General features: G+C 36.2%; 1 protein-coding gene across 1 annotated transcript in view; it reads right to left on the reverse strand.

Annotated features, from left to right (window-relative positions):
• The window catches only part of cdh7 (cadherin 7, type 2), a 211040-nt gene that overhangs the window by 43567 nt on the left and 141284 nt on the right, over positions 1–26189 (reverse strand). The window contains exons 5-9 of the mRNA XM_015375780.1: positions 22007–22174; positions 16318–16505; positions 8262–8515; positions 7066–7202; positions 1172–1293 (exon numbers count right to left, since the gene is read on the reverse strand). Coding sequence (XP_015231266.1) covers positions 1172–1293; positions 7066–7202; positions 8262–8515; positions 16318–16505; positions 22007–22174 — 869 coding nt within the window. The remainder of the gene's footprint in view (positions 1–1171; positions 1294–7065; positions 7203–8261; positions 8516–16317; positions 16506–22006; positions 22175–26189) is intronic.

Consider the following 26189-nt stretch of genomic DNA (forward strand, 5'->3'; position numbering starts at 1 on the left):
TTGATTTTTTGTTTAGATTATGTCTCTCATAGTGGACATGCACCTACGATGACAATTTCAGACCCCTCCATGACTTCTGAGTGGGAAAACTTCCCTCACTGTAGCAGTTTGTGGTATTATTATAATAAAGTTCTAAATATGTAATCATTTTAAGCTAGGCAATATAGATCAAATCTGTGCCTAATTTTCCATTTTAAGACTGAGATTTTCATTACAACACATAATATAATAACCAAATTCCAGCACCCTCTAGGTCTGCAAGGATGCTTACCCTCTTTAGATTAAACCAATAATTTAAACATTATGCACACAGAAAAAAAATACATATAGCACTGAATTTTCTTTTTTTTCTAAATAAACTCATTTACTATTTTTTTTGGCAATGCTACCAAGAGTCAATGATAAAGAGCTGCAAAGTAAAGATGCAAATAACACATTCAAAATGGCCTAATAACCACTTCTAATGAAAATGCATCATTCTGATCAATTGTATGTATTCAGGCATGCCCGCCTTCTTTAGCCTTTGCCTCTGATTGTATTTTCCAAATGCCAAGAGCTGAAAAATGACCACTACAAACACACAAGCCATTCAGCAAAAATGAGGCAAAATGTTCTGGGGAAAAATGCAATGCTTGGACACAGTAAATGTGTCCAAGCATTGCATTGCCCCCACCCAGTCCCTCAACCACACCCTACTGTACTTCTTTTCTAGTAGACAACACTTCACTTGATATTATTTCTACAATGAAACCAACACCCAGTTCTTGCTTTTGTTAAGTTTATCATCAAACTATTACAAAACACCACTCTAGCACATCATGAAATGTGGTAAATAACTGTAGAAAAAGGCCAATGGCAGAGTCTGCAACAGTGATGAGGAAGTGAATGAGAAACTTCTCTAATGAAGAGGAACTTCCACATGTCCTGCTATTAAATCTTGAGGTTGTGTCTCCTATTAATGATGGAGTCCCCCTTGCATAATCCTAAACTACAAAGCAGATATACTCTGTGCCCAATGTAGTTGTTTAGAGGGAGGGAGAGTGTTAATGGCTATGAGGCTCAGCAGGCTGTCTTTGTGTGTCAAACTTCAAGGGAGCTTAGAGAGAAGAAGAAGAGGAAGAAGAAGAAGAAAGGATGCTAGGCTGACAACAGAGATGTCTCTGGGTCTTACCTGTCCTGGCATTGAGTTTTCACACAGGAGAGTTTCATAGTCGATTGCAAAGACTGGGGCATTATCATTTACATCCCGCACCGAGATCAGAGCGATGCCTTTGCCAACCTGGTTTGGATCCACTGCAAAGAAAAAGAAAGAAGAAGAGCTTTGGGTTTATACATTTTAGCAAAACTCTTCATTTTTATTTTCAGATTAGTATTTCAAAAGAAAAAATGTGTTTAAAAACGAGTTAGATACTGATATTAGGTGTTGTATTGGTAGGGGTCTCCGACTGCAGTCCCTGAGAGCTATTGCCCCTCAGTTTATAAATGCATCCCTGCTCCAGTAAACCTGATTAATATCAGTAACTTGTTACATGGCTTTCTTTAAACTTGATCACAAATTGATAAAATAATCTTTCATTAGAATTACAGTATAAAAGAAGAGATCTCAAGAACTGGTGTTGGAAACCTCTGAGCAACAGCATATTATATTGTAAGATAATGTTAGTCAACATATCTATGACACCATAGATTGTGTTTAGTTAAGCTGACATTGCAAAATTAATCTTTATAGGAAATCCAAATAAGAATCTTACAAAGATCTCTCCACATATAAATGACAATAGAGGGTCATCAGTCAGAGGGTACTCAATATTTGCTGTAAGAAAAGCTGCTACACTACATCCTTCCTTTCTAGAGATGATAAATTAATTGCAAAAAAAAAAAAAAAACTGAAGAGGTACAACAAGGATTCTTTTCCCTTTTAGGTAAAGAAACTATTTTTAAACTGATTTCAATTAGGAAAAAACTTCAAGGAAGCTTGAAAGTGCACAAATGTGTGCTGCACTGTCATTTCCAAGTTACTTCAGACAGCTGGCATTGTTGACCAATCCACTGTCAAACAGTTTGAAAGATTAGCCTTTGTAAAGGCTTCTCGGGAAAATCCATGTGTGTGAACCATCTTCCACAGTGGGCTTCACGCCTTTGTCTGCTTGACACGCACTGATGGCTAAATGAGTCTGAGTGCGAGACGATAATTTAGTCTGGCGTCGCCATGATGCCGGCCAGAGATGACGGTATGACATTCGGGGTGGCTGATTTGATGGTGATAAAAAGGGCGCACAGAGCCTCAGGCCACAGACTTGTTGTCATTGGAATGGACTGGACGTAGCGAAGAGAGGATGAAATGTGAGTGACTGCAGCTCAAATGCTCAACAAAGCTCAGCTGAAGCGAACTTGCTCCTGTTTTTAGCTACAAAGGGTACTTTTACTATTAATAATGTCAGAAGACTGTGCAGGCCAGGGAATATAAGCGGCAGTCCTTCAAATCAAAGATTTTATTTTAGCTGAAAACAGTGTATGAGTATCACTGTGTGTCAGAAGTCAGTACCTCACGCATGAGGGGCTGTTGTGACATTTCATATGGCTATTATTATATCCTGCCTTTTCTCTTGTGCTATATTAGGCAGCACTCCTGAAATCTACCAAGAAGTACATCTATGTGCCATGAGACATAAATAAAAACACAGCTTTGAAGCAGAGAAGAATAAAAGGTTTTGAAAAGACTAAGCAGCCTTTACACAGCGATCGTTCTCTTTTAAGATATAAAAGCAGAGGAACTAAAAGACTGCTAGACGTCTTTAACTGATATTGGTGTGATGCAGCTGTATCAAGTTCTCAGTAGGATGTGTGCTGATGATAGTTGTCCATTATGTTAGTGTAATACTAGTTAAATGAAGGGACGGAAAAAGCACAGAGGAAATAAGGTGTTCATGTCCTTGTAGCATTGACAGATTAACAAAAAAAGGCATGCAGAACTTCTTCACATCACATTAACATTGTTCACCCGTGGGTGAGACGGTCTGCCCTTAGTCAGCATCTCGTCCCCACAACTCAGGGAGACATGGAGGTCACAGTGACCGTCCTGCGTGGAAATTAACATTCCCTGACAGCTGTGCATCAACGTCGCAACTATGTGCTGTAATTTCCCCTGTTCTGCAGACTAATGGGCATTAGGAAGTCTGAGAGGAGCAAAGATTTTTTACTGACAGGCTAAATGACACTGTTTTAAACCCTGGGGGGGCATTTTTGTAGAAAGAGAGAGAAGGACAGAATTTTAAGTGAGTACATGGTGTAATAAACGGACAGCTACGTTTAAAGAGAGGTAAAAAAAAAAAAAAAAATGACATGGCAGCATACCGGACCGTTTTTCTACCAGCATTATCATAATCCTAAAGTTTGTAAGATTTTTAAAACAGAGTCTCGTGAAAAAAATAAGAAACACTATAAAAAAATTTGTTCTTACATACTTATATGGCTAATAATAAACTATTTTAATAATACTAAAAGTTATTAAAAAAAAGCTATGAAAGCATATTTTATTTATTTATCAATATTTGTGGAAAAACAATGGAGCTACTTATTTGGGATAAATGTGGACTGCCAAAAATATATTTACATTTAAAATGGCTAAAGTCTCACACATGCTTATCTCAAATGGTCAATAAAATGACAGCATGGTTTTTCTTTCTTGTTCAAACCCTATATATTAAGCTTTTGGTTTGTATATGTTGAGTAGTTGTCAAATTGATAGAGCTGTCTGAGACGCTTCAGAAAGAAAAATATTGGAAGTTGTTATTCTGGTACAGGATTTAAAGAAGTCTGAAGAGAATTTAAAATCAGCTATTCTACTGCATAGGAAATGGTCTATAATAAAGCATGTTCAAGGGAACTGCCAACATACACATTTCTGGCCTTCTAGGCAAGGTTACTCTGAAAGTCTACTGCAGCATTAAAAAGTCTTGCAAAAATAAAAAATAAGAAAATAACTCTAAAATGTAAACACGTGATCTCATGCATTTTCTGTCCATCTGAAGCTGCATACCATTACCATTAGAACAAAACTGCAGACTTTTACCTTTCATGTAAGGTAAGCATTGAGAAAACCTTTGCTTTCACTATTGAAGACCAGACTGAAGTTCACCAGAGAGAATAACAATGTCTCTTTGTGCCACACAAAGGTACTGAAGGAGCTTTTTCAGCGATTATCTCTGCTATGTTCAATACAGTGCTCTGTTCTTAATGTCATAGATTTTACCACTGGCTCTGATCGGTCATGTTTATCCATGTGTTTCCTGTTAAAGCCACTAACAGAGCTGTTGCTGCCATCAACTCTACTGTTTCTTTACATACTGTAGAAACCAGAGGTTGTTTTTGTGTCTAACTACTTTGCTTTCTCAAACCCATAATTTCCCACATTGAGTCAAAGGATTTTATTAAACGAAAGAAAAGTATTTTTGTTTGGTTACCTGTTTTGTTGGATGTATTGTTTTAAAGTGTCTGTACACCCTGCACTTAATATATAGTTTCAGTAATGTCTTTAAAAGTTATGGATTAATTAATCAGATTTTAGGCTTTAAAATATCTTATTTGTGCTTTATTTTGTTATTCTGTTTTGTCAAGAATTATATAATTTTTCTTATTATTTATTACTGGGTCTAGTTTTAGTTAATTCTTCTCTTATCCTCTAGTTTTCCCCTAGGTTAATCCTTATTTTGTAGTCATTAGTTTTATTCCCCTTTACCCTTATTCAAGTTCCTTTGTAGTTACAGTTAAGCCCCGTTTTCCCTGGTTGGTCTTTGTTGCCCCTTGAAGCCCTGTTCCTTTCCCCATAGCTTTCTTCTTCAATCCCCACCTGCTCCTTGTCTGCTGATTAGCCGTCTTTGTTCAGTCTCACATTTATACTCCTCCTCTTCAGTTACTGTTTGCTAGTTCCTCGTCGTTTCTTGGCTCCCCGTGTGCGTTTTCCCTGACGTTCCCAGGATTATTTAGTTTTCTATATTTTGTTTTTGGACTTTGCTTTTGTTGCCTTTGAATCTGCATTAAATCTTCAAGAATCCACCTCAGCTTCTGTCTCTGCATTAGGATCTTCTGAAAACCTCCATACAATAAATATAGTTATGCCTTAACTACATTTAACCGTTCCTTTCTTCTGTGATTTGTACTCCTGAGGGGATTAAAGTACTTTGTCTTAATTAGAAATTCACACAAACAACCAGTCTTTTTCTGGGAAACGTGAAAAATTCTGTTATTGTAACCTAGCAGCATATGTATGTCTACCTATTCATTTTATCATCCTTTTACTTTATAGGTTCAAACTATAGACAACTCCATCTGTTTGTATGGGGGGGAGTGAAGTAAAACCTCTGTCTTCTTTATGAAGACTGAGGTACATTTTTCTGTGTCTTGCAGGGGAAGCTGCAGGGATAAGAAGAGCAAGGACACCTTGTTGTTTGCTTTCCTTTTATTCTGCAAACCAAAATAAAAATCAATGGATAATTTGTTTGCACCGCCATTATTTTGTGTCTGTTTACTTCTCCTTGTTCTTCTTAACTGTTTTACTTCCGGGTGGCTGACGTTAGAAAACCCTTTGCAAGATCTCGCAAAAGTTTTTTTTTTCCTTCCTTGTCCCTTTAGGGGCTCCGTATGAAGCAACCATTTGGGTCAGGATGAGGAAAAAAAGGAAGTATAAGAATGCCGTTTTTTTATATTGTTGTAGAGCTATTGTTACTTCAGGCAGTTTTGCTAATTTGATAATAGCTAGCAAACATGGTACCCATGAACACCTTTTTAACGGCCCAGTAAGTATAGTGTCAGGTTTATCGCAAAGCTCAAACTTTTCCTGTTTAAATTAACGACTATGGTAAGAATCCTGCTCCACAACCCCTTAGATCTTAGATTGGGGCATTAGATCAACTTAGAGGTGCCATACAAATCCTCCAGTAATGATGTTGCAGCTGTCAGACATGCTGTTTAGCTTAGCTCTTTTCTCAGAAATATTATGAAAAATATTTCCTCCATTCATATAATAGTCAACCAAAGTCAGACCCTACACTGTTATCATTGAAAAGTAGAAAATCTGAGTTAAAGTTTGCTTTGTACTCACTTAATGCTTAACACAATTTAAAGTAGGGTTTTACCAGCTGAATGCACATGTGAATTAAAATAAAATTTAAAACAAAGAGAGGCATATACAGAATTGATTTTGATTATTTTACTCAGAGCTAACAACATTTGTTATCAAATTGGAGCTAATCCAAAAAAAAATAAAAAAAAAATTTGTCCAGAGAAACTGTCATGTGCTGCCATTTGAAAAGAATTTATAATTATTTTTCTGTAAAAGGATGGGGTGGACTCTAAATATAAACTAGATCAAAACAACAGAGGGGCAACTGGAGAAGATAATCTGTTCAGTTAGTGGGTTTGGAAGCCATTAATTAATTGTTTGCCTTGTGTGTTACTTCAGAAAACAAATCAAAGGAGATGTTTGTATTGTTCACAGCATTACTATGGAAATCTGGCATTTTTATACACTACAGTAACTCAGAGGGGTTAACAATAATCATTTGCTGAAATGAGCTAAACTTTCCAGCCTCCTTTTCACCCTTGATTGCATGAGAAAAATCCTTTTTCCCGAAGCTCTTAGTGCCAGACTTCAAGTCGAAGTGAAGTCAGGAATTTTTACAGATCTTGAATGGATGCAATTCAGTCACTGTATAGGAAAAAGCAGGACCACCTTCAGTCTGTTGAGCTGGTGACTGCTCAACAGTCTGGTTTCAGCATCTGTTGAGCTGGTGACTGCAGACTCTACTGTACCAGATATCCTGACTTATTATCAGTATAAAAACAGCATGGAATCTCATAGTGTTTTTGAAGAGCAAAAGCACAAAACCTACCAGTATTTTGCAGACCAAGGACATGTACTTCAAAAAAATGCAAGATGTAGCAAAGGGTTTATTGTATGCTACTGCTGATTATTGTTAGTTAAGAGTTTGACTATAAGTGGTTAATTTTCCCAAATACTTTACTGACATTGAGAGCAGACTTGTTTGTGGCTTTTTATAAACTTACAGATCTCGATGGCCAAAATGGTGAGATTGTGGACAGAGTTGGCCTCTCGGTCCAGAGGCTTTGCTGTACTGATGATCCCACTCAGAGCGTCCACATTGAAAAATCGCTCTAAGTCTGTGTTCCTGTCAATGGAGTACCTAGGCACAGAAAGTTATCTATATTACACATGACATGTTTAAAAAAAACTGATTAACTTGTATTGATTTGACATTATGATGTAGCAGTTTCTTTTACCTGAAGAGAAAACATGATTATGTCCTTTTTCATCTGTTGCTGTGACATTAAAATAATAAGCTTCATACAAACGTTAGAGTATTGATTTTAAACCTCATGGAATATTGTTCTTTTTTTCCAGTTGTTCTTTAAATGTCATAAATAATATCACAATTTTTACTTGGAACTTAGGATGGCACAAAAGCCTTTTAACTTTTGATAAAACAAAAAACTGTCCCTCAACACACAACACTTATCAAGTCCTTTCAACACTCATAAGCTCATTTTTCAAGAGAAAATTACAGCTTCAATTAGCATATATCCTAGGGGTATTATGGCAATGTAATTTGACTCTTGCGGCTGCATTAATTCCATAGTAATTTTAATTCTAACAGATGTAGAGAAATATATTGCTGATTCTGATAACAGTCACGGGGGCAAAAAAAGGCAATTTACAGCTACAATGGAGGAGTAATTAGATTTTCTGATTAAGATTACTAACAATCCTAACAGACCGAGCATGAATACCATACAATACTCTTTCAATTAGAGCAGAATGGGTGGGGGAACATCTCTAGAGTGACACTGCACAGATTGACTATGTGAATGCTTGTTTTGAGTCATAAATGCCATTGCGCAATTGATAGGCCCTGACCTCCTGCAGGAATGCCCTTCTCTTGTTGAAGATGGCATTTTATATTTGCAAATGCAAGCATTCCTTGGCCCGCCCACCATCTGCTGCGGTCTTTGTGACAGCTACACTGGGGACTTTCAAGGGTCTGTGGAGTCTGTCTTTGTAGATAATGTGGAGAAGCAATTTGTTTGCATATTAGGGAAATTGTTGCTTCTTTATCTTAGTGCAAGACTCTGTGAACTAATTTCATAACTTAGTTTGAAAGGAAGAAAATTGTCTGGAGGTTTCAGTTTCCCCATCAGATTTCTGACTTATTATGTAGCACAGCCCACAAGCATAGCTTTTGTACCTGATTCCACTGTTGGAGGTGTCGGGGTCATGAGCAGAGACTCTACCAATAGATGTGCCCACTTTGGCGTCCTCTGAAACATTCATTTTGGAGAGTTGTGTAGAGAAGAGGGGTGGTTCATTCACATCTTCCACAGCAACTTTGACTGAAGTTGTGTCGCTAAATGGGCCCAGGCTCAAGAAATTGGAGTCAATGTTCCTGTTTGTGGCTTCGATTCTTAGAGCAAAACCGCTTCTTGTCTCAAAATCTAGAGGCTAAAAGATAAAAGGACAGAAAATAATAGAAATATGTTACTTGAAGGTTCTTATACAGTTTTTTATGCCAAATTCCAGGATTATAATTCAGATATTTAGAAATTATTTCATTTCAAAATTCATATCATATTCATATCAAATTGACAGTATGATATGAAACCTGGAAAAAAAAAAGAAAGAATGGATGGATGGATGGATGGATGGATGGATGGATGGATGGATGGATGGATGGATGGATGGATGGATGGATGGATGGATGGATGGATGGATGGATGGATGGATGGATGGATGGATGGATGGATGGATGGAAATTCCCCTGCCACAGTGATATTGCTCTACTATAAAAGGCTTCATGGGTGACATAAAGAAAAAGTTAAGCAGCTCCAGCGGTAAGCTGTTTGCATTCTGACCTCCCAGCTTAAGATGGATGGATGGAGGGTTTTATTTTTAGATACTGACACAAGGGTTTAATTCCACATATTCAATGACATGTAATCATAAACAAATGTTTTCAGATTTCACATTTCCTTTGACCATGTTTATCCAAAGGTGGAAGTTACCCAATTGAAAATCTAGACCGGGGTCTGAAACCTTTCATATCCAAAGAGCCATTTTGCCCTGAGACCAGCTAAGAAAAAGTAGTTTTCAGCTACAAACTATTACAACTATTAATAAAACACAACCTATTATTAATTTTAAATATTTGCCATAAGGCATCTATTGCCATCTTCAACAACAACAATGTATTTTTAACTTTCAAAAAAGGAAAAACATAAAATGAATCATAAAGATGAAGCATGGATTTTTCTTCTATAGGATACTATTTGATGCACACAAAATATTTGATAAAGCACAATTCCAAGCTAGTCAAAAGCAAAATTGCTCTAAAAACATATTTCTATTAATTCTAATGTAATTCTGTTGTGGAAATTAAATTCAAATATTCTTTATTTAAACCAATCAAGCTTCTACGACTGGAATATGTTTTTTTATTCTGTTAGTCAGTTCTTTATATTGTTTGTAGGTACTAATAAGAGCCATTGCAGAGGCTCCAAAGAGCAAAATGCAGTTTGGGAGTTGCAGGTTGACGATCTCTCGTCTAGACTTTCCCAGGCTCAAAGAGAACCAAGTCACCTGTCACACATGAAAGGTCTTTTCTGTGAGAACTGCCCTTTATACTCCCCAGAAATTTACTGTCATTTTCTGAGTTGGATGAATGAACAGCTTATGTGTGTATTATAAAAACATGTACCCAATGTGGTGATATTGATTACAATTAAGGTTGTCGTCTCTAGCACCCATAATATTTTACACAGTGTCACACAAAGTGATTTCATGATGGATTTGTAGTGACTTTTTTTCCGTGAATGAACTAATTAGGGGTGCTTATAAAGAAAGGCTCAGAGCGTGGATGAAAGCATACAAAGACGAATGCTTTTGAAAACATTTTTTCTGGCTTATTAAACTCTCTGTGCAGCATATAATATACTGAGCATACCTATTTGACAGATTCATTGTCAGAGGCTCTTTCTGCCTTGTATTTGTCTGAGTTTATGTGGTGAACAAACAAAGGATCAAATTGGCCCATTCTGGCAAAACCTGCCTGTAGGTCAACAATGGTTCTATCAGTGTGACAAAGAAGAGGCAGCAGAGAGCTGTCACATCCATAAGGCCTGAAGAGACCATTTCAAGATTAGAACCCTGAAATCTGACCCCTTTACCAAGAAGATCCGAAGTTTGTCTGGTAATGTTGTACTATATTTGAACAAATACACATAAAGAGTTAATTAAACTATAAATTCTTCTTATTTCTATTCAGATAAGTAGGGCTAGGGGAACATTTTCTGTTGAAGAATGTATAATTCTTTTAAAACCTGGAGTTCCTCCTCCAATACACTCCTCTGCCTCCTACCACAGGCTGACATCAGTTTATCACTTTTTGTTCTTGAAGGTGTTCTCATTACTAATAAACCAGCTCATTTTTTAATACTACTACTGTAGCAGGAAACATTTACTGTGTTATATTTCACTGTTTGTTGTAAAAGGGCTTGTAAAACAATAATATTTTCCACCTGGAATTTTGCTGCCCTTTAAATGTTCAAATCCCACAAGGAATTAATAAAATAAGACCTAATGTTTGCTTTTTTTAAATTTTATTTCTGTATTATGAAACCTAAGTAGAAAAAGAATCGATTAATCGGTTTTGGCATGAAAGACAATTCATGCAAGACATTTCACCTAGAGAGGATTTTTTGGGGAGCCTCTGAGTAAAGCAGTGAAGTAGAGTAAAGTAGAAAGGTAGAGTTCAAAGGGTATGACAACCCATATGCAATGTATCTAAAGGGTTCCCACGGTTAATTGGTTGATCTGTGTGTCTTTGTTATGCTCTCTGTGTTCAGTTTTCATATACAAAGATTAAATCCCACATAAGAATAAAGTTAATACTTTGTAAAAGTGCTCAGCTACTTTGTAGAGTTCTACTCTAAGGTATTCAAACAAATAGCCTAAACAGTATCAATCTTCAGTCTAACCTTGAGTAAAAACACAAATATTTAAAACAAACATTCTCAATTAACATATAGAGTACACTGGAAAAAATAATGCATCCTTTTTTACAGTAAGCATATGTAGTTACTGTAACACAATTGTTTCATGTCCTACCATGCTACAATGAAAAAATTGTGTTAAGTAACTAAATATGCTTAAGTAGATGGAAAATAATGATGCGTTCTTTTTCTTCAGTAATAAACTTGTTTGCTCTTGCAAAATCTACAATATTTTTTGTGCTACAACAACATACATATTTACAATAAGGACTTGACTTGAAACAATGTTTGGGTGAATCCATATGCAGTTGCTATAACTCCTAACTCCCACACAGACTTAAACCAACGGTCCTTTTTTTGTTTTTCTTGTGTGTCTGTTGTGACAACATGTCTCTTTTTTGAACTGTACCTTCTGCAGAATAATAACCCCCTCTTGTGTGTCCTCATCTGTTGTGATGTTGAACATGCCGGGCCCGTCACCGTCCATGATCCTGTAGTCCATCTCTGCATTGGAGCCGATATCAGCATCTGCCGCTTTGATTCTGGCCACCACAGATTGCACCGGCAGTGACTCCAGCACTGTGTACTGATAGCTCTCTGGAAAGGGCAGGACAAGAGTGGATGTTTGTAATGGATTTGCTTATTTTTTTGCAAACCAACATTCATGCATTAGACTAACAGGCAGGGGGGCAGTGGAACATAAATCTCTTGGTTTCCTCTCCAATTTGTGGTAAAGATGGCAGAGAAGGCAAAAGGAAATTATGCTATTATAACAGCAAGAACAATTTTAGTTTACGGTGTTCTAGGGGTTTCGCCGTTAACAGAATGAATGAGGCCATATTAACAAATTTTTCTGTGAGAGGTCGTCCTGGCAGGAAGAAGGGGAGTCTAATTTGTAAAATTACAGAGTACGGTTTATGATATGTTTATTGTTTAGAGGAAGGCACAAAGGAGCAAAGACACTGAAACTAAAAAGTTCGGAATCAGTCTCTGTTAATTTGTACATTTTTATAACAATGCAATATTATTTTATTCCCTTAATATTCACTGGTGTATCTGTATACACACCAATTTATTACCATGTACTTGAACAGTTATAGATAAGTTTATCTTTCTAAAACTTAACTGAGTAAAATGGTTCCTCCTGCTCAGTGTCCGGCTCTCTAACTGTCAATACTCACACTCATTTTGAGTGTGGATATAAAAAAGCCATGCACTCAATTAGGATCCTGTCTTTAGATATGCCTTTTGTAGAACAAAACTGCCTTAGCAAATGCAAGTCTGTACTTCATATGTAAAGTCTGAAATGCCACAACAGGACAAATGGAACCAAAGTGAAAAAGCTAAGCAAAAATAGATCTGGTATAACTCAGTTTAAAGTAATTTTCTCTATTTTGGTTATAGTGTCAGTTAAGTTAAAATTGGCTAAGAGGTCATTGTGCCGGAGCAATTTAAATGGTTGAAATAAAATAAAACATCTTAAACAAAATCTCCACTTGTACTTTACATACAAACATGTAGTGGTGTACACCAATGAACAATTGATTAACAATTAAGGAAGTTTATAGGATGTAGGTTTAATAGATTCATTGTTTACAGAAATGCAGACAAAAGTTCAAAAATAAAAGATGTTTACATAAAGTAGTTTTAATACTGTGGTTAATAATGGCAGCTCACACTTTTAGGAAGTTGTCTAAATATATCAATATATCAATATCTTAGTCATTAATCACAGGTTAACACCTGTGATTAATGACTAAGATATTGACTAGTTAGATTAAATGTCTCATTTAAAGGAAAAAGCCCAGTTTCAGTCCCTCACACCCTTTCCTGTGCATTTAATTTATTGATTTACCTATATTTACATTTAAAATGCTTTACATAGACATTAAAATGTCTCATTTAATTCAGTGTAGAAAAAAATTTACTAAATTTAATATTTTTTGTGAAAAATAACAAATTAGTTTACACATCTATTTTGTCATATCTCACAGGGTGTAGTGAAAGTTAACTTTGGAAATTCCAGATGTGGTTATAAAACAAAAAAAAAATATATACATTGATATTAACCTTAACATCTATTGGTTCTCTTTAGTTGGTGATTTTTTTTTTCTACACTAACTGTTCATTATTCAGTAAAAATGCAATATTTAATTTTGTACCTGGATAACCCTTTAATCCTGTTACTTGAATGAATCTTCCTGTATATATTCCATAATCCACTGTAAATTATGAGATTGTGACATTTCTGAGGTGTTTTGGACAACCAGAGACAGGATCATTGCTCCCTTCTTTTCCTTTGGTTTGGTCATTTATCATGTAATGTCATGACCATAAAACTCAACACTGCAACATTTAAGAAACCTACTTACGAAAAAAAAAATAAAAATATTTTAATGGTATTTCTGAATCTCACTGATACCATGACCTCTCTTTCTGATCATTTATACATTGAGTAGTGGCCATGTTGTGCAAAAATTATGACATTGCAACCCTGTCACAACTTTGATTGAATTCCACGAAACAAGAGGCACATACTTGCATACACATGCAACAACAAATAGTCACCGGAACGCAGCTGTTACTGTACGTTCTTCTGTTTATACAATGACTTTGTGTCGACTTCCACTAATTGTCCATTGATTGCTATGGCATAACGCTGATCCTAACAATAAACTCAATTAGTACTGTACCAGAATATATCTAGCCCTAAAATTAACCTTATCTCAATTCGTACCTTAGTTCTAAAGCGGACATCTCCCCTTATAAAATTGTACTTTATTTAATGTGAATGAATATTTGGGTTCCATAAGGACACGTGGGTCCTCAAAAAGTAAAATATTTAGAAAAATAAGCTTTGCACTGTAACAAAACCACATAACCATCACACACACACATACATTCACTTGCTGATGCCGGTAAGATACATGGTAGCCATAGATGCTCTGGGTCAGACGGGAGCGAAGCTGCCATGATTCAGGCCATCTTTTGTGCCATTGGGCCCTCTTACCATCAACAACATGCAAACATGGCACAGTTTGTTCTGTGTTTGTTTCCCGTGGTCTTTCTGCATGGAGTTTGCATGATCTCCCTGTGAATGCGTGGGTTTGCTCTGGGTACTCTGGCTTCCTCCCACAGTCCAAAAACATGACTGTTAGGTTAATTGGCTTCTCTAAATTGTTACTGGGTTTGAGTGTGTGTGTGTATGCATGGTTTTGTGTCTCTGTGATAACCTGCGACAGACTGGCCACCTGTCCAGGGTGTACCCCGCCTCTCGCCCATCGACTGCCAGAGACCAGACCACCAGACCANTTGCAGAGGCTCCAAAGAGCAAAATGCAGTTTGGGAGTTGCAGGTTGACGATCTCTCGTCTAGACTTTCCCAGGCTCAAAGAGAACCAAGTCACCTGTCAAACATGAAAGGTCTTTTCTGTGAGAACTGCCCTTTATACTCCCCAGAAATTTACTGTCATTTTCTGAGTTGGATGAATGAACAGCTTATGTGTGTATTATAAAAACATGTACCCAATGTGGTGATATTGATTACAATTAAGGTTGTCGTCTCTAGCACCCATAATATTTTACACAGTGTCACACAAAGTGATTTCATGATGGATTTGTAGTGACTTTTTTTTCCGTGAATGAACTAATTAGGGGTGCTTATAAAGAAAGGCTCAGAGCGTGGATGAAAGCATACAAAGACGAATGCTTTTGAAAACATTTTTTCTGGCTTATTAAACTCTCTGTGCAGCATATAATATACTGAGCATACCTATTTGACAGATTCATTGTCAGAGGCTCTTTCTGCCTTGTATTTGTCTGAGTTTATGTGGTGAACAAACAAAGGATCAAATTGGCCCATTCTGGCAAAACCTGCCTGTAGGTCAACAATGGTTCTATCAGTGTGACAAAGAAGAGGCAGCAGAGAGCTGTCACATCCATAAGGCCTGAAGAGACCATTTCAAGATTAGAACCCTGAAATCTGACCCCTTTACCAAGAAGATCCGAAGTTTGTCTGGTAATGTTGTACTATATTTGAACAAATACACATAAAGAGTTAATTAAACTATAAATTCTTCTTATTTCTATTCAGATAAGTAGGGCTAGGGGAACATTTTCTGTTGAAGAATGTATAATTCTTTTAAAACCTGGAGTTCCTCCTCCAATACACTCCTCTGCCTCCTACCACAGGCTGACATCAGTTTATCACTTTTTGTTCTTGAAGGTGTTCTCATTACTAATAAACCAGCTCATTTTTTAATACTACTACTGTAGCAGGAAACATTTACTGTGTTATATTTCACTGTTTGTTGTAAAAGGGCTTGTAAAACAATAATATTTTCCACCTGGAATTTTGCTGCCCTTTAAATGTTCAAATCCCACAAGGAATTAATAAAACAAGACCTAATGTTTGCTTTTTTTAAATTTTATTTCTGTATTATGAAACCTAAGTAGAAAAAGAATCGATTAATCGGTTTTGGCATGAAAGACAATTCATGCAAGACATTTCACCTAGCCCTATAAAGAGGGTAACTTTGGAAGACAGTTGAGAGGATTTTTTGGGGAGCCTCTGAGTAAAGCAGTGAAGTAGAGTAAAGTAGAAAGGTAGAGTTCAAAGGGTATGACAACCCATATGCAATGTATCTAAAGGGTTCCCACGGTTAATTGGTTGATCTGTGTGTCTTTGTTATGCTCTCTGTGTTCAGTTTTCATATACAAAGATTAAATCCCACATAAGAATAAAGTTAATACTTTGTAAAAGTGCTCAGCTACTTTGTAGAGTTCTACTCTAAGGTATTCAAACAAATAGCCTAAACAGTATCAATCTTCAGTCTAACCTTGAGTAAAAACACAAATATTTAAAACAAACATTCTCAATTAACATATAGAGTACACTGGAAAAAATAATGCATCCTTTTTTACAGTAAGCATATGTAGTTACTGTAACACAATTGTTTCATGTCCTACCATGCTACAATGAAACAATTGTGTTAAGTAATATGCTTAAGTAGATGGAAAATAATGATGCGTTCTTTTTCTTCAGTAATAAACTTGTTTGCTCTTGCAAAATCTACAATATTTTTTGTGCTACAACAACATACATATTTACAATAAGGACTTGACTTGAAACAATGTTTGGGTGAATCCATATGCAGTTGCTATAACTCCTAACTCCCACACAGACTTAAACCAACGGTCCTTTTTTTGTTTTTCTTGTGTGTCTGTTGTGACAACATGTCTCTTTTTTGAACTGTACCTTCTGCAGAATAATAACCCCCTCTTGTGTGTCCTCATCTGTTGTGATGTTGAACATGCCGGGCCCGTCACCGTCCATGATCCTGTAGTCCATCTCTGCATTGGAGCCGATATCAGCATCTGCCGCTTTGATTCTGGCCACCACAGATTGCACCGGCAGTGACTCCAGCACTGTGTACTGATAGCTCTCTGGAAAGGGCAGGACAAGAGTGGATGTTTGTAATGGATTTGCTTATTTTTTTGCAAACCAACATTCATGCATTAGACTAACAGGCAGGGGGGCAGTGGAACATAAATCTCTTGGTTTCCTCTCCAATTTGTGGTAAAGATGGCAGAGAAGGCAAAAGGAAATTATGCTATTATAACAGCAAGAACAATTTTAGTTTACGGTGTTCTAGGGGTTTCGCCGTTAACAGAATGAATGAGGCCATATTAACAAATTTTTCTGTGAGAGGTCGTCCTGGCAGGAAGAAGGGGAGTCTAATTTGTAAAATTACAGAGTACGGTTTATGATATGTTTATTGTTTAGAGGAAGGCACAAAGGAGCAAAGACACTGAAACTAAAAAGTTCGGAATCAGTCTCTGTTAATTTGTACATTTTTATAACAATGCAATATTATTTTATTCCCTTAATATTCACTGGTGTATCTGTATACACACCAATTTATTACCATGTACTTGAACAGTTATAGATAAGTTTATCTTTTTGAAACATGACTGAGTAAAATGCTTCCTCCTGCTCAGTGTCCGGCTCTCTAACTGTCAATACTCACACTCATTTTGAGTGTGGATATAAAAAAGCCATGGACTCAATTAGGATCCTGTCTTTAGATATGCCTTTTGTAGAACAAAACTGCCTTAGCAAATGCAAGTCTGTACTTCATATGTAAAGTCTGAAATGCCACAACAGGACAAATGGAACCAAAGTGAAAAAGCTAAGCAAAAATAGATCTGGTATAACTCAGTTTAAAGTAATTTTCTCTATTTTGGTTATAGTGTCAGTTAAGTTAAAATTGGCTAAGAGGTCATTGTGCCGGAGCAATTTAAATGGTTGAAATAAAATAAAACATCTTAAACAAAATCTCCACTTGTACTTTACATACAAACATGTAGTGGTGTACACCAATGAACAATTGATTAACAATTAAGGAAGTTTATAGGATGTAGGTTTAATAGATTCATTGTTTACAGAAATGCAGACAAAAGTTCAAAAATAAAAGATGTTTACATAAAGTAGTTTTAATACTGTGGTTAATAATGGCAGCTCACACTTTTAGGAAGTTGTCTAAATATATCAATATATCAATATCTTAGTCATTAATCACAGGTTAACACCTGTGATTAATGACTAAGATATTGACTAGTTAGATTAAATGTCTCATTTAAAGGAAAAAGCCCAGTTTCAGTCCCTCACACCCTTTCCTGTGCATTTAATTTATTGATTTACCTATATTTACATTTAAAATGCTTTACATAGACATTAAAATGTCTCATTTAATTCAGTGTAGAAAAAAATTTACTAAATTTAATATTTTTTGTGAAAAATAACAAATTAGTTTACACATCTATTTTGTCATATCTCACAGGGTGTAGTGAAAGTTAACTTTGGAAATTCCAGATGTGGTTATAAAACAAAAAAAAAATATATACATTGATATTAACCTTAACATCTATTGGTTCTCTTTAGTTGGTGATTTTTTTTTTCTACACTAACTGTTCATTATTCAGTAAAAATGCAATAATTAATTTTGTACCTGGATAACCCTTTAATCCTGTTACTTGAATGAATCTTCCTGTATATATTCCATAATCCACTGTAAATTATGAGATTGTGACATTTCTGAGGTGTTTTGGACAACCAGAGACAGGATCATTGCTCCCTTCTTTTCCTTTGGTTTGGTCATTTATCATGTAATGTCATGACCATAAAACTCAACACTGCAACATTTAAGAAACCTACTTACGAAAAAAAAAATAAAAATATTTTAATGGTATTTCTGAATCTCACTGATACCATGACCTCTCTTTCTGATCATTTATACATTGAGTAGTGGCCATGTTGTGCAAAAATTATGACATTGCAACCCTGTCACAACTTTGATTGAATTCCACGAAACAAGAGGCACATACTTGCATACACATGCAACAACAAATAGTCACCGGAACGCAGCTGTTACTGTACGTTCTTCTGTTTATACAATGACTTTGTGTCGACTTCCACTAATTGTCCATTGATTGCTATGGCATAACGCTGATCCTAACAATAAACTCAATTAGTACTGTACCAGAATATATCTAGCCCTAAAATTAACCTTATCTCAATTCGTACCTTAGTTCTAAAGCGGACATCTCCCCTTATAAAATTGTACTTTATTTAATGTGAATGAATATTTGGGTTCCATAAGGACACGTGGGTCCTCAAAAAGTAAAATATTTAGAAAAATAAGCTTTGCACTGTAACAAAACCACATAACCATCACACACACACATACATTCACTTGCTGATGCCGGTAAGATACATGGTAGCCATAGATGCTCTGGGTCAGACGGGAGCGAAGCTGCCATGATTCAGGCCATCTTTTGTGCCATTGGGCCCTCTTACCATCAACAACATGCAAACATGGCACAGTTTGTTCTGTGTTTGTTTCCCGTGGTCTTTCTGCATGGAGTTTGCATGATCTCCCTGTGAATGCGTGGGTTTGCTCTGGGTACTCTGGCTTCCTCCCACAGTCCAAAAACATGACTGTTAGGTTAATTGGCTTCTCTAAATTGTTACTGGGTTTGAGTGTGTGTGTGCATGGTTGTGTGTCTCTGTGATAACCTGCGACAGACTGGCCACCTGTCCAGGGTGTACCCCGCCTCTCGCCCATCGACTGCCAGAGACCAGACCACCAGACCACCAGACCCGCCGAGACCCAGACACAATAAGTGGGAGAGGATGGATGGAATTAGTTGTTTTGAATTAGTTGACTTCTGTCTAAAATGTTAAGATATTTTAAGAAAATCAAAGATTTTGATCACATAGCTTTTGTTGAACTAGGACAAGAGTGCTTTCAAGAATATATAGATTTCATGCTTTAGGACAGGAAAAATGTGAGATGGTTTGCCCTTTTTGTATTAAGAGTAACTGCATTAGTGTGACATCTGATTATTTTTTGTAATTATTTTTTTATTTAGAAAGATATTTCCCACTTATAGCCAGAGACCCTCCATAGTGTCCATGAAAGGGCTGAAGAATTACAATGACCACATCTTGAAATAATGAGTAATAATACTAGCAAAGTGTTGCCTGAGATGGAAAATGTGATATTCTAATGGTCAGATGTGTTCTTACGTCTTTGGGATATACATACAAAGAATTTGTTTGCTAAAATGTATTCATGAAAATAGCATGTATCTAAACTGCATTTACAAATGATGTTTTCAAAAAACTATTAATAAACCAGTTAAATAATGATAGAACTGTATAGTAGAGGGCAGAGAATAAAAAAAAAATCTAATACCCAATAAGAAGAGCAAGACTATTTTCATTATAATGTTCTAGAAGTTTTACTTTTAGCAGAATGGATGAAGTCAAATGAAAAATGTCTTCTCTTAGAGGCTGTCTAGGCAAGAAGAAGGGAACAACAGGAGTCGCGTTTAAATCCCTTTGTTACATTTCACTGGATGAAATGTCCACTCAAGAATTCTATTACTCCAAAACTCCCCATTGTGTTCTCCATGCTTTTGTTTGACCTCCTGAATTTAAAGTACTCCTACAAGAATAAAGAAGGGAATCATATTCATAATCATAATCTCCCCAATCACCATGGCAGAGCTCATTACCAGACCTTTCTGTGTTTCTCAGTGTCTCCCTCAGCCACAGTCTAAATGCTAATCTGCCTGACATTGTTTGCCACCATGTAATCTTTATAATGGCTTTTTAATTTGCCATGGAATAGCAGTTCTTTAAAAGATCCCAAAAAATACTTTCTTCATATCCTATTACCCATGCACCCACCTCTTAGCCTTGTCTATCCTGAGTCCTTGCATTCCCCCTCCCCTTCCAACAACTAAGCATTGCTCCTGGATTCAATCTGCTCTGAAGCTGTATAATGGCATATCGATTCGACCCATGACCCTATGAGCACAACAGCAGGAGCAAAACCCCCCAGAATTCTTCTTAAGTCTCTTTCTTCTCAGTGTGACAGCACTGGGTTAAAACGACACTGATGACTTGTCGTGCAAACTTGAATCTCTCTTTTCCCCAGGGACCAGGAAATTGACTCAGCTTCATAGCAGCCCAGTGGTGACTGTGCACCAGCCGGACCAGCGGTTGGGCTATCAGCGGTAAACCGATTGCCGGTGCTTCTGGATTATCATGAGAGGCACTGCACGCCTTTGAATCCTAAAGCTTTTCCTCGAAGCCATTAGCAGCCTTTGCAAAGGGCCGGCAAAATGAAAGAGAAAGAAGAAAAAGAAACCTGATTGATCTCAGTATCCAATGCAAAAGGAATGACATTCTTTGATGAAGAATGAATCTGGGAGGTGCACACTTTATAAGGCTGGTTTTCCCCTTTTCTCTACAAGTCAAAATGCTTGCTGAAAAATATAAATGCAAGGTAGTTGGTTAATAATTTTTTTCTTTGTCGGTTTAATGGTAGTTTTTCTTCCACACATATCCCTTAACTCGTGTTACATTATTTAACCGTGTTTTAATACTCAAAAGTGAAATGCAGGAGAACCAATTTCCTTCACAGGTCACATTATCATGAATATGAGTCCAGCTGTGTATGATTTCCTCTCAGTATAAATACAGTTGTTCTGCAAGGCCCTTGGAGGTTTGTTAGAGAAAAAGTGTGAGCAGATACGCTCCTGAAACCAAAGGAAAACAGCTGACAGGCTGTAAAGTTGTTAAGAAGGTTTATAGCAGGCTGAAGTGCTAAAATAACATCCCAATCTTTGGAGAACTCACAGGGCAATATTTAGTAACATCATCTGAAAAAGGAATGACATGAACGTCCAAATAAACTGAAATATATTTCTATGTTAGCACCCAGTCAAAGTTGATTCAAGGATCCAATCAAAAATCCCTTAAAGCCTGGACATTGATGTTAGAAGCAAAGAAAAGTTGGAAAACATTTCAGGTCTTAAATGTGCAAAGCTGGTAAAGACAGAATTGAAATGAGCAGCTGCAATTTTTGGACAAATTAGGTCCAACAGTAAAAACTTGGGGATGATCACACTTAAATACACTCCATGTTTGAATTTAAATTCAAAAAAATGTCAATACATTTCTTTGAGGTTAAAAGTTGTAATCTGGCAAAACCTTAAAGACTTTAAGAGGCCTTACAATTTTTGAAAGTGCAACTTAATCTGACAAAAAAATGACTGAAATACATGTTGTTTTTCTTTATTAAAAAGTCAGGTAGAAAAACTATTTCTCCAAAGTGATTTATTCAAATTTTGAGGAAAAAAAAACATCCTTTTTTTAATAGCATTATGTTCATCGAGTGCCCCCATTCAGTTCTCTTAGTTCAAGTATTCTTCTACTGATAATGGATCTTAAGAGCTCTATTCAACCAGGAGGGGGAAAAAAGTAAGAAAAAAAAGGATGTGGAGGTTTTATTCTGATTGCTAAGTAGCTGTCGAAAGTAGCATGTACAAACTCAATCAGCACTGTGTAGGCACTCAGAAAAAAGGTTTCTTACTGTGGGCAAACCGTGGTGGGTTGTCGTTGACATCGGTGAGCGTGACTGTGACCGACGTTGTGCCAGAGAGGCCACCCATTTGGCCAACCATGTCTTTGGCCTGAATGACCAGCACATACTGGTCCCTTGTCTCTCGATCCATATTGGGCAAAGCTGTTCTTATGACACCTAAAGAGTGAGAGAGACAAAATGATAATGATAGTTTTCAATGAACAATTTCTTCTTCCTCCAGAAACCTCACTTCTATATCCCACATTGACTGATGATAAATGGCTCTCTTTGGATTTATTTTTATAGCTTTTAAATGTCAATTTCATCAATTTCAATATCAATATACAGTAAATTTATTTCAAATTTATTTTGAATTAAAAAATGAACTTCATATGTTACAAAGTGATAATTTTTAGCTATATATTTTTCTGGTAATTTTCAAAGACTCAAGAATTTCAAGAAAATCATTAAAGAATATTATTAATACAGAAGTATTAACCAACATCCTATTTCAGAGGTAAGACTGCAGAGTATTATCCAACCTCACACCCTCAACAATGAGGACAAGTCACAAAAATCTATTGTTTAAGATGCTAAATGTTCTGAGTGCTGTTTTTTTTTCTGAATTGTTTGTTGCAGCTTTTTCCTATAAGCTGTTATCTTTCTTCAACACTGATTTCAAAGTAAAATAATTATTCATTTCTGTTTTAAAAAGTATTCATTTCATTGGCTGACAAAATTAGTTTTCACATTTTTTATCAGGAATTGCCATTCTAGCCTAACTAAAGAAAAGCTTTAAAGTAAATGAATCTGACACAAACTGTAGTTTATGTCACAACAGGACACTCATCAAGACTTTATATAGTCTGAAAACCAAGATGCCCTTTAGGGCTAAAAGCATAAGTTAAAAGACAAAGTTAAATTACACCAACCGCTGTAGTTTCAGAGCTGTCATCACTTCAATAGAATCTATCTGATATCACAAAGTAGAGTACAATAACTTCAAAATGGTATTCATGCCCTAATGATGAGACAACAATAATGCTTAAAAAAAAAAAGCTTTTAGAACAGTGATCACGAATAGAAAAAAGTTCTGAATGTTGGAGAGTCCCAAAAATATTTACTCCAATGGCACATTGAGGATATACTTAGAAGGTCAAAACTGTACACAACAGAACATCTAAAACACCTAAGTTTTACTTTCCAGTTATGATTGGTGTTTGTGATTTATTTTGCCAAAAGAAAAACTTGGCAAAAAACTGCATCCACAGAAGAGTTCCAAAGACATACCAGTACTGACCAAGAAGACAATAAACTATTTTTCACTGAACGCCATGGGATTTAAAGCCCCAGGTTTTGTGAAAGAACCGTGACAGCCTGAGATAAATTGCACTACACCTTCAGTACAGTAGGTAGCGGCAGTAGAAATATACAGTAGTGGTTCTTCTTTTATCATTTCAGACCAGGGGTCTGTTTCACGAAGCAGGTTTATTGAAAACTCTAAGTTTCCTAAACTTGAAATCAGGGAGTTTTCCATTTCATAAAGAGAGTTCACACTACTTAACCTCTGTTTCAGTCACCATAGTAACCTTCTCAACAGAGCTAACCTGGTCAGCAGCAGGTTTTCTTCAGTAAACTCTCCTTAGAGCCAATCACGCTGTTTTATTTCCTGTTTTAGTCCGATTTTTGTTGTGGTTTTGTCATTCACTAGGCCCATTAGACACATTAGCTTTTAAAAACAAACATTGCCTGTCCGTTTGACGAGGATCTTATTAAAGAATGATTAACTCTTTTTGACAGAGAAATAAATATTTATAGGGAGAGGATTCTATAACTCAGTTGACAGGATATGAGAATTATTAGTTTTTGGTTTGTTTAATATGAGCGAGATGTAGATCCTTTTTTAAATGTACTTATTTTTACAGTACATGAAAAACTCCTGAGCTGCTGAGCCTACTGGCACAATCTGAAGCTATCTATGGGATGCTAATAACAACTATTTATTGGAATGACAACATCCAAAACGTAATTAACTGAGGAGGAATCCTATCAGACAATGACCAGGTTCCATCTATTAGAACATTTTTTGACTCAATTTTCACCTGCTGCCAGATGATTTCACCTAAATAGGTGCATTAATCTACTACCATTCAAGAAATAAACTCATAATGCTATTATGGTCACAACATTTGATATGTATTAGTTTTAGTGAACATGTATTTCTGATAACTGAAAAAAAAAATTTCCTTGTCAAAATGACCATTTCAAACAAAAAGACGTTCTTCTCATCTAGAATAAACATTCTGGATGTTTAGAAATTAATTTCAGATCTTCATATTCCTATAGTTAGTGGTCAGCATTCGTATTATTTTTGACTATGACAAAATGTATTTCAGATATTATAAATACATATTCAGTCAAGCTAATAAATGTCAAAACGGCAGCTTAAAATGTGTAAACCTTTTTAGGTATATAAAACTTAATTCTTACAAGCATAATTTTGTTTAGTTTTCTTTTTACTTTCTGAAATTCAGTTTCTGCTGCAAAAATGTAATTTAGAAAATATATTATTACAGTTCAGTCTGAGAGTGCGATTTATTTAATGGGTAGTGACCAACTAAATGGCTGATGTATTGGCTACGGTTAGCCTGGGAGATCACAATCCATACCCAACCCACAGCGGCCTGAACCCGGGGCTCTGCCATTCCAACACAGATTTAAATTAACACTGACAAACTGACTACAGTTTTGAATTGTACTGAAAAACATCTCAGAACATAATTTTGTGTGAAACAATCAACAAGTATTGACCAAATTACTAATTGTTATGGCTGTGGTTAGCCAGAGTAAGGTATGAAAAACATTTGTACGACAACTCTTATTGGTTACTGCTGCCATGGGTGGGATAAGACACTAGAGTTGTACACAAACCACCCCTCAAAAGCCAACAAAGAACTGTGTCTCAAGAGGCACCAAGCCAAAAAATTCACCCCGGGAAATGTGAATGGAGATGCTACCAGGGCTTTCAAAAGCCCCAGGCTTTTGAATGGAATTGGAAAACCAGACTAATAAAAGGTTAATCTACTATTTCTCAAACTTTCCAAAACTCTCTAGACTTTTGGGAACTATATTGCAGACTGAGGAAACAAATTAAACCATTTCTAGAATGTGAGGATCCCCATACATTTAGTATTTAACAATGCAACATTTCAGAAAAATGACATCACACCTACAGTCAGACATAGTGGTGGTAATGAAACAATATGAAGGTTGTCGTTTCTACACTGATACACCATACAGTACACCACACCATTTGGTTGAAGGACTTTAACTTTTTCACTATTGATCTGGTCTGTCTGAATAGCTTTGCCCACTATCAAAATTGTTTTGATGATCAGAAATACTTTAGCATGACAATAAAGTAATACATAGGACACTGTGTATTACAGTATTACTGTTTTTATTACATGGTTAACTATATCTAGAGCTAGAAAAAGAGAGCAAGAGCCTAACTCTTCTTCAGTTCCCTGAAATTATTCTGTCTTTTATGTGTATTGGCAAGAAAACCACTCAAGTCCTTTATGTTGCAGTTTGTCATCTTACTGAATTGAAGATATCATTTCAGACTGGAAAAGACGGTTTGTATCAATGCGTTAGCTGGAAATCCTGAGAGTTCTCCGAGTCAAAGTAAATGCCTTTGTTGGCTGTTGCCTCTTTTACTCTGGTTGGTGCGTCTTCTCTGGTTGAAATGTGCTGTCTATCTAAACAGTTTAGTAGTCAGATGTGTGATGAGACAAATGTTCAGACATTGTCAGAAAAGTTAGAACCTGCAAGGGGAGAATTTTGCTACCAGGGGAGGAATCATCTTTCTGTTCCTACGGTCATGATTGATCTCTATCGAAAAAAGATAAGAGATGTGACAAAGCCGACATCAAATAACTGTCATTTGCCTGGTGTCACCTGAGCCTCCAAAATAACAGCTATGAAAGCACAGAGCCAAGCTCTGGTAAATACCAAATAACTTAAGGTGAAAATATGTTTTTTGTTTACGGCACTTTTCTAATCTAAGCTTTATCCCTTAAATAAAAAGATAATTCCAGGAAAATTAACACAGCCCATTTAAATCAAACAGAAGTGTTGTAATCCTTCAAAAGCAATCAGGGGTGCTTTCAAAGTTAATGATTTGCCACAC

Source organism: Cyprinodon variegatus, unplaced genomic scaffold (assembly GCF_000732505.1).
Source record: "Cyprinodon variegatus isolate N-32 unplaced genomic scaffold, C_variegatus-1.0 Scaffold125, whole genome shotgun sequence".
Classification (NCBI taxonomy): domain Eukaryota; kingdom Metazoa; phylum Chordata; class Actinopteri; order Cyprinodontiformes; family Cyprinodontidae; genus Cyprinodon; species Cyprinodon variegatus.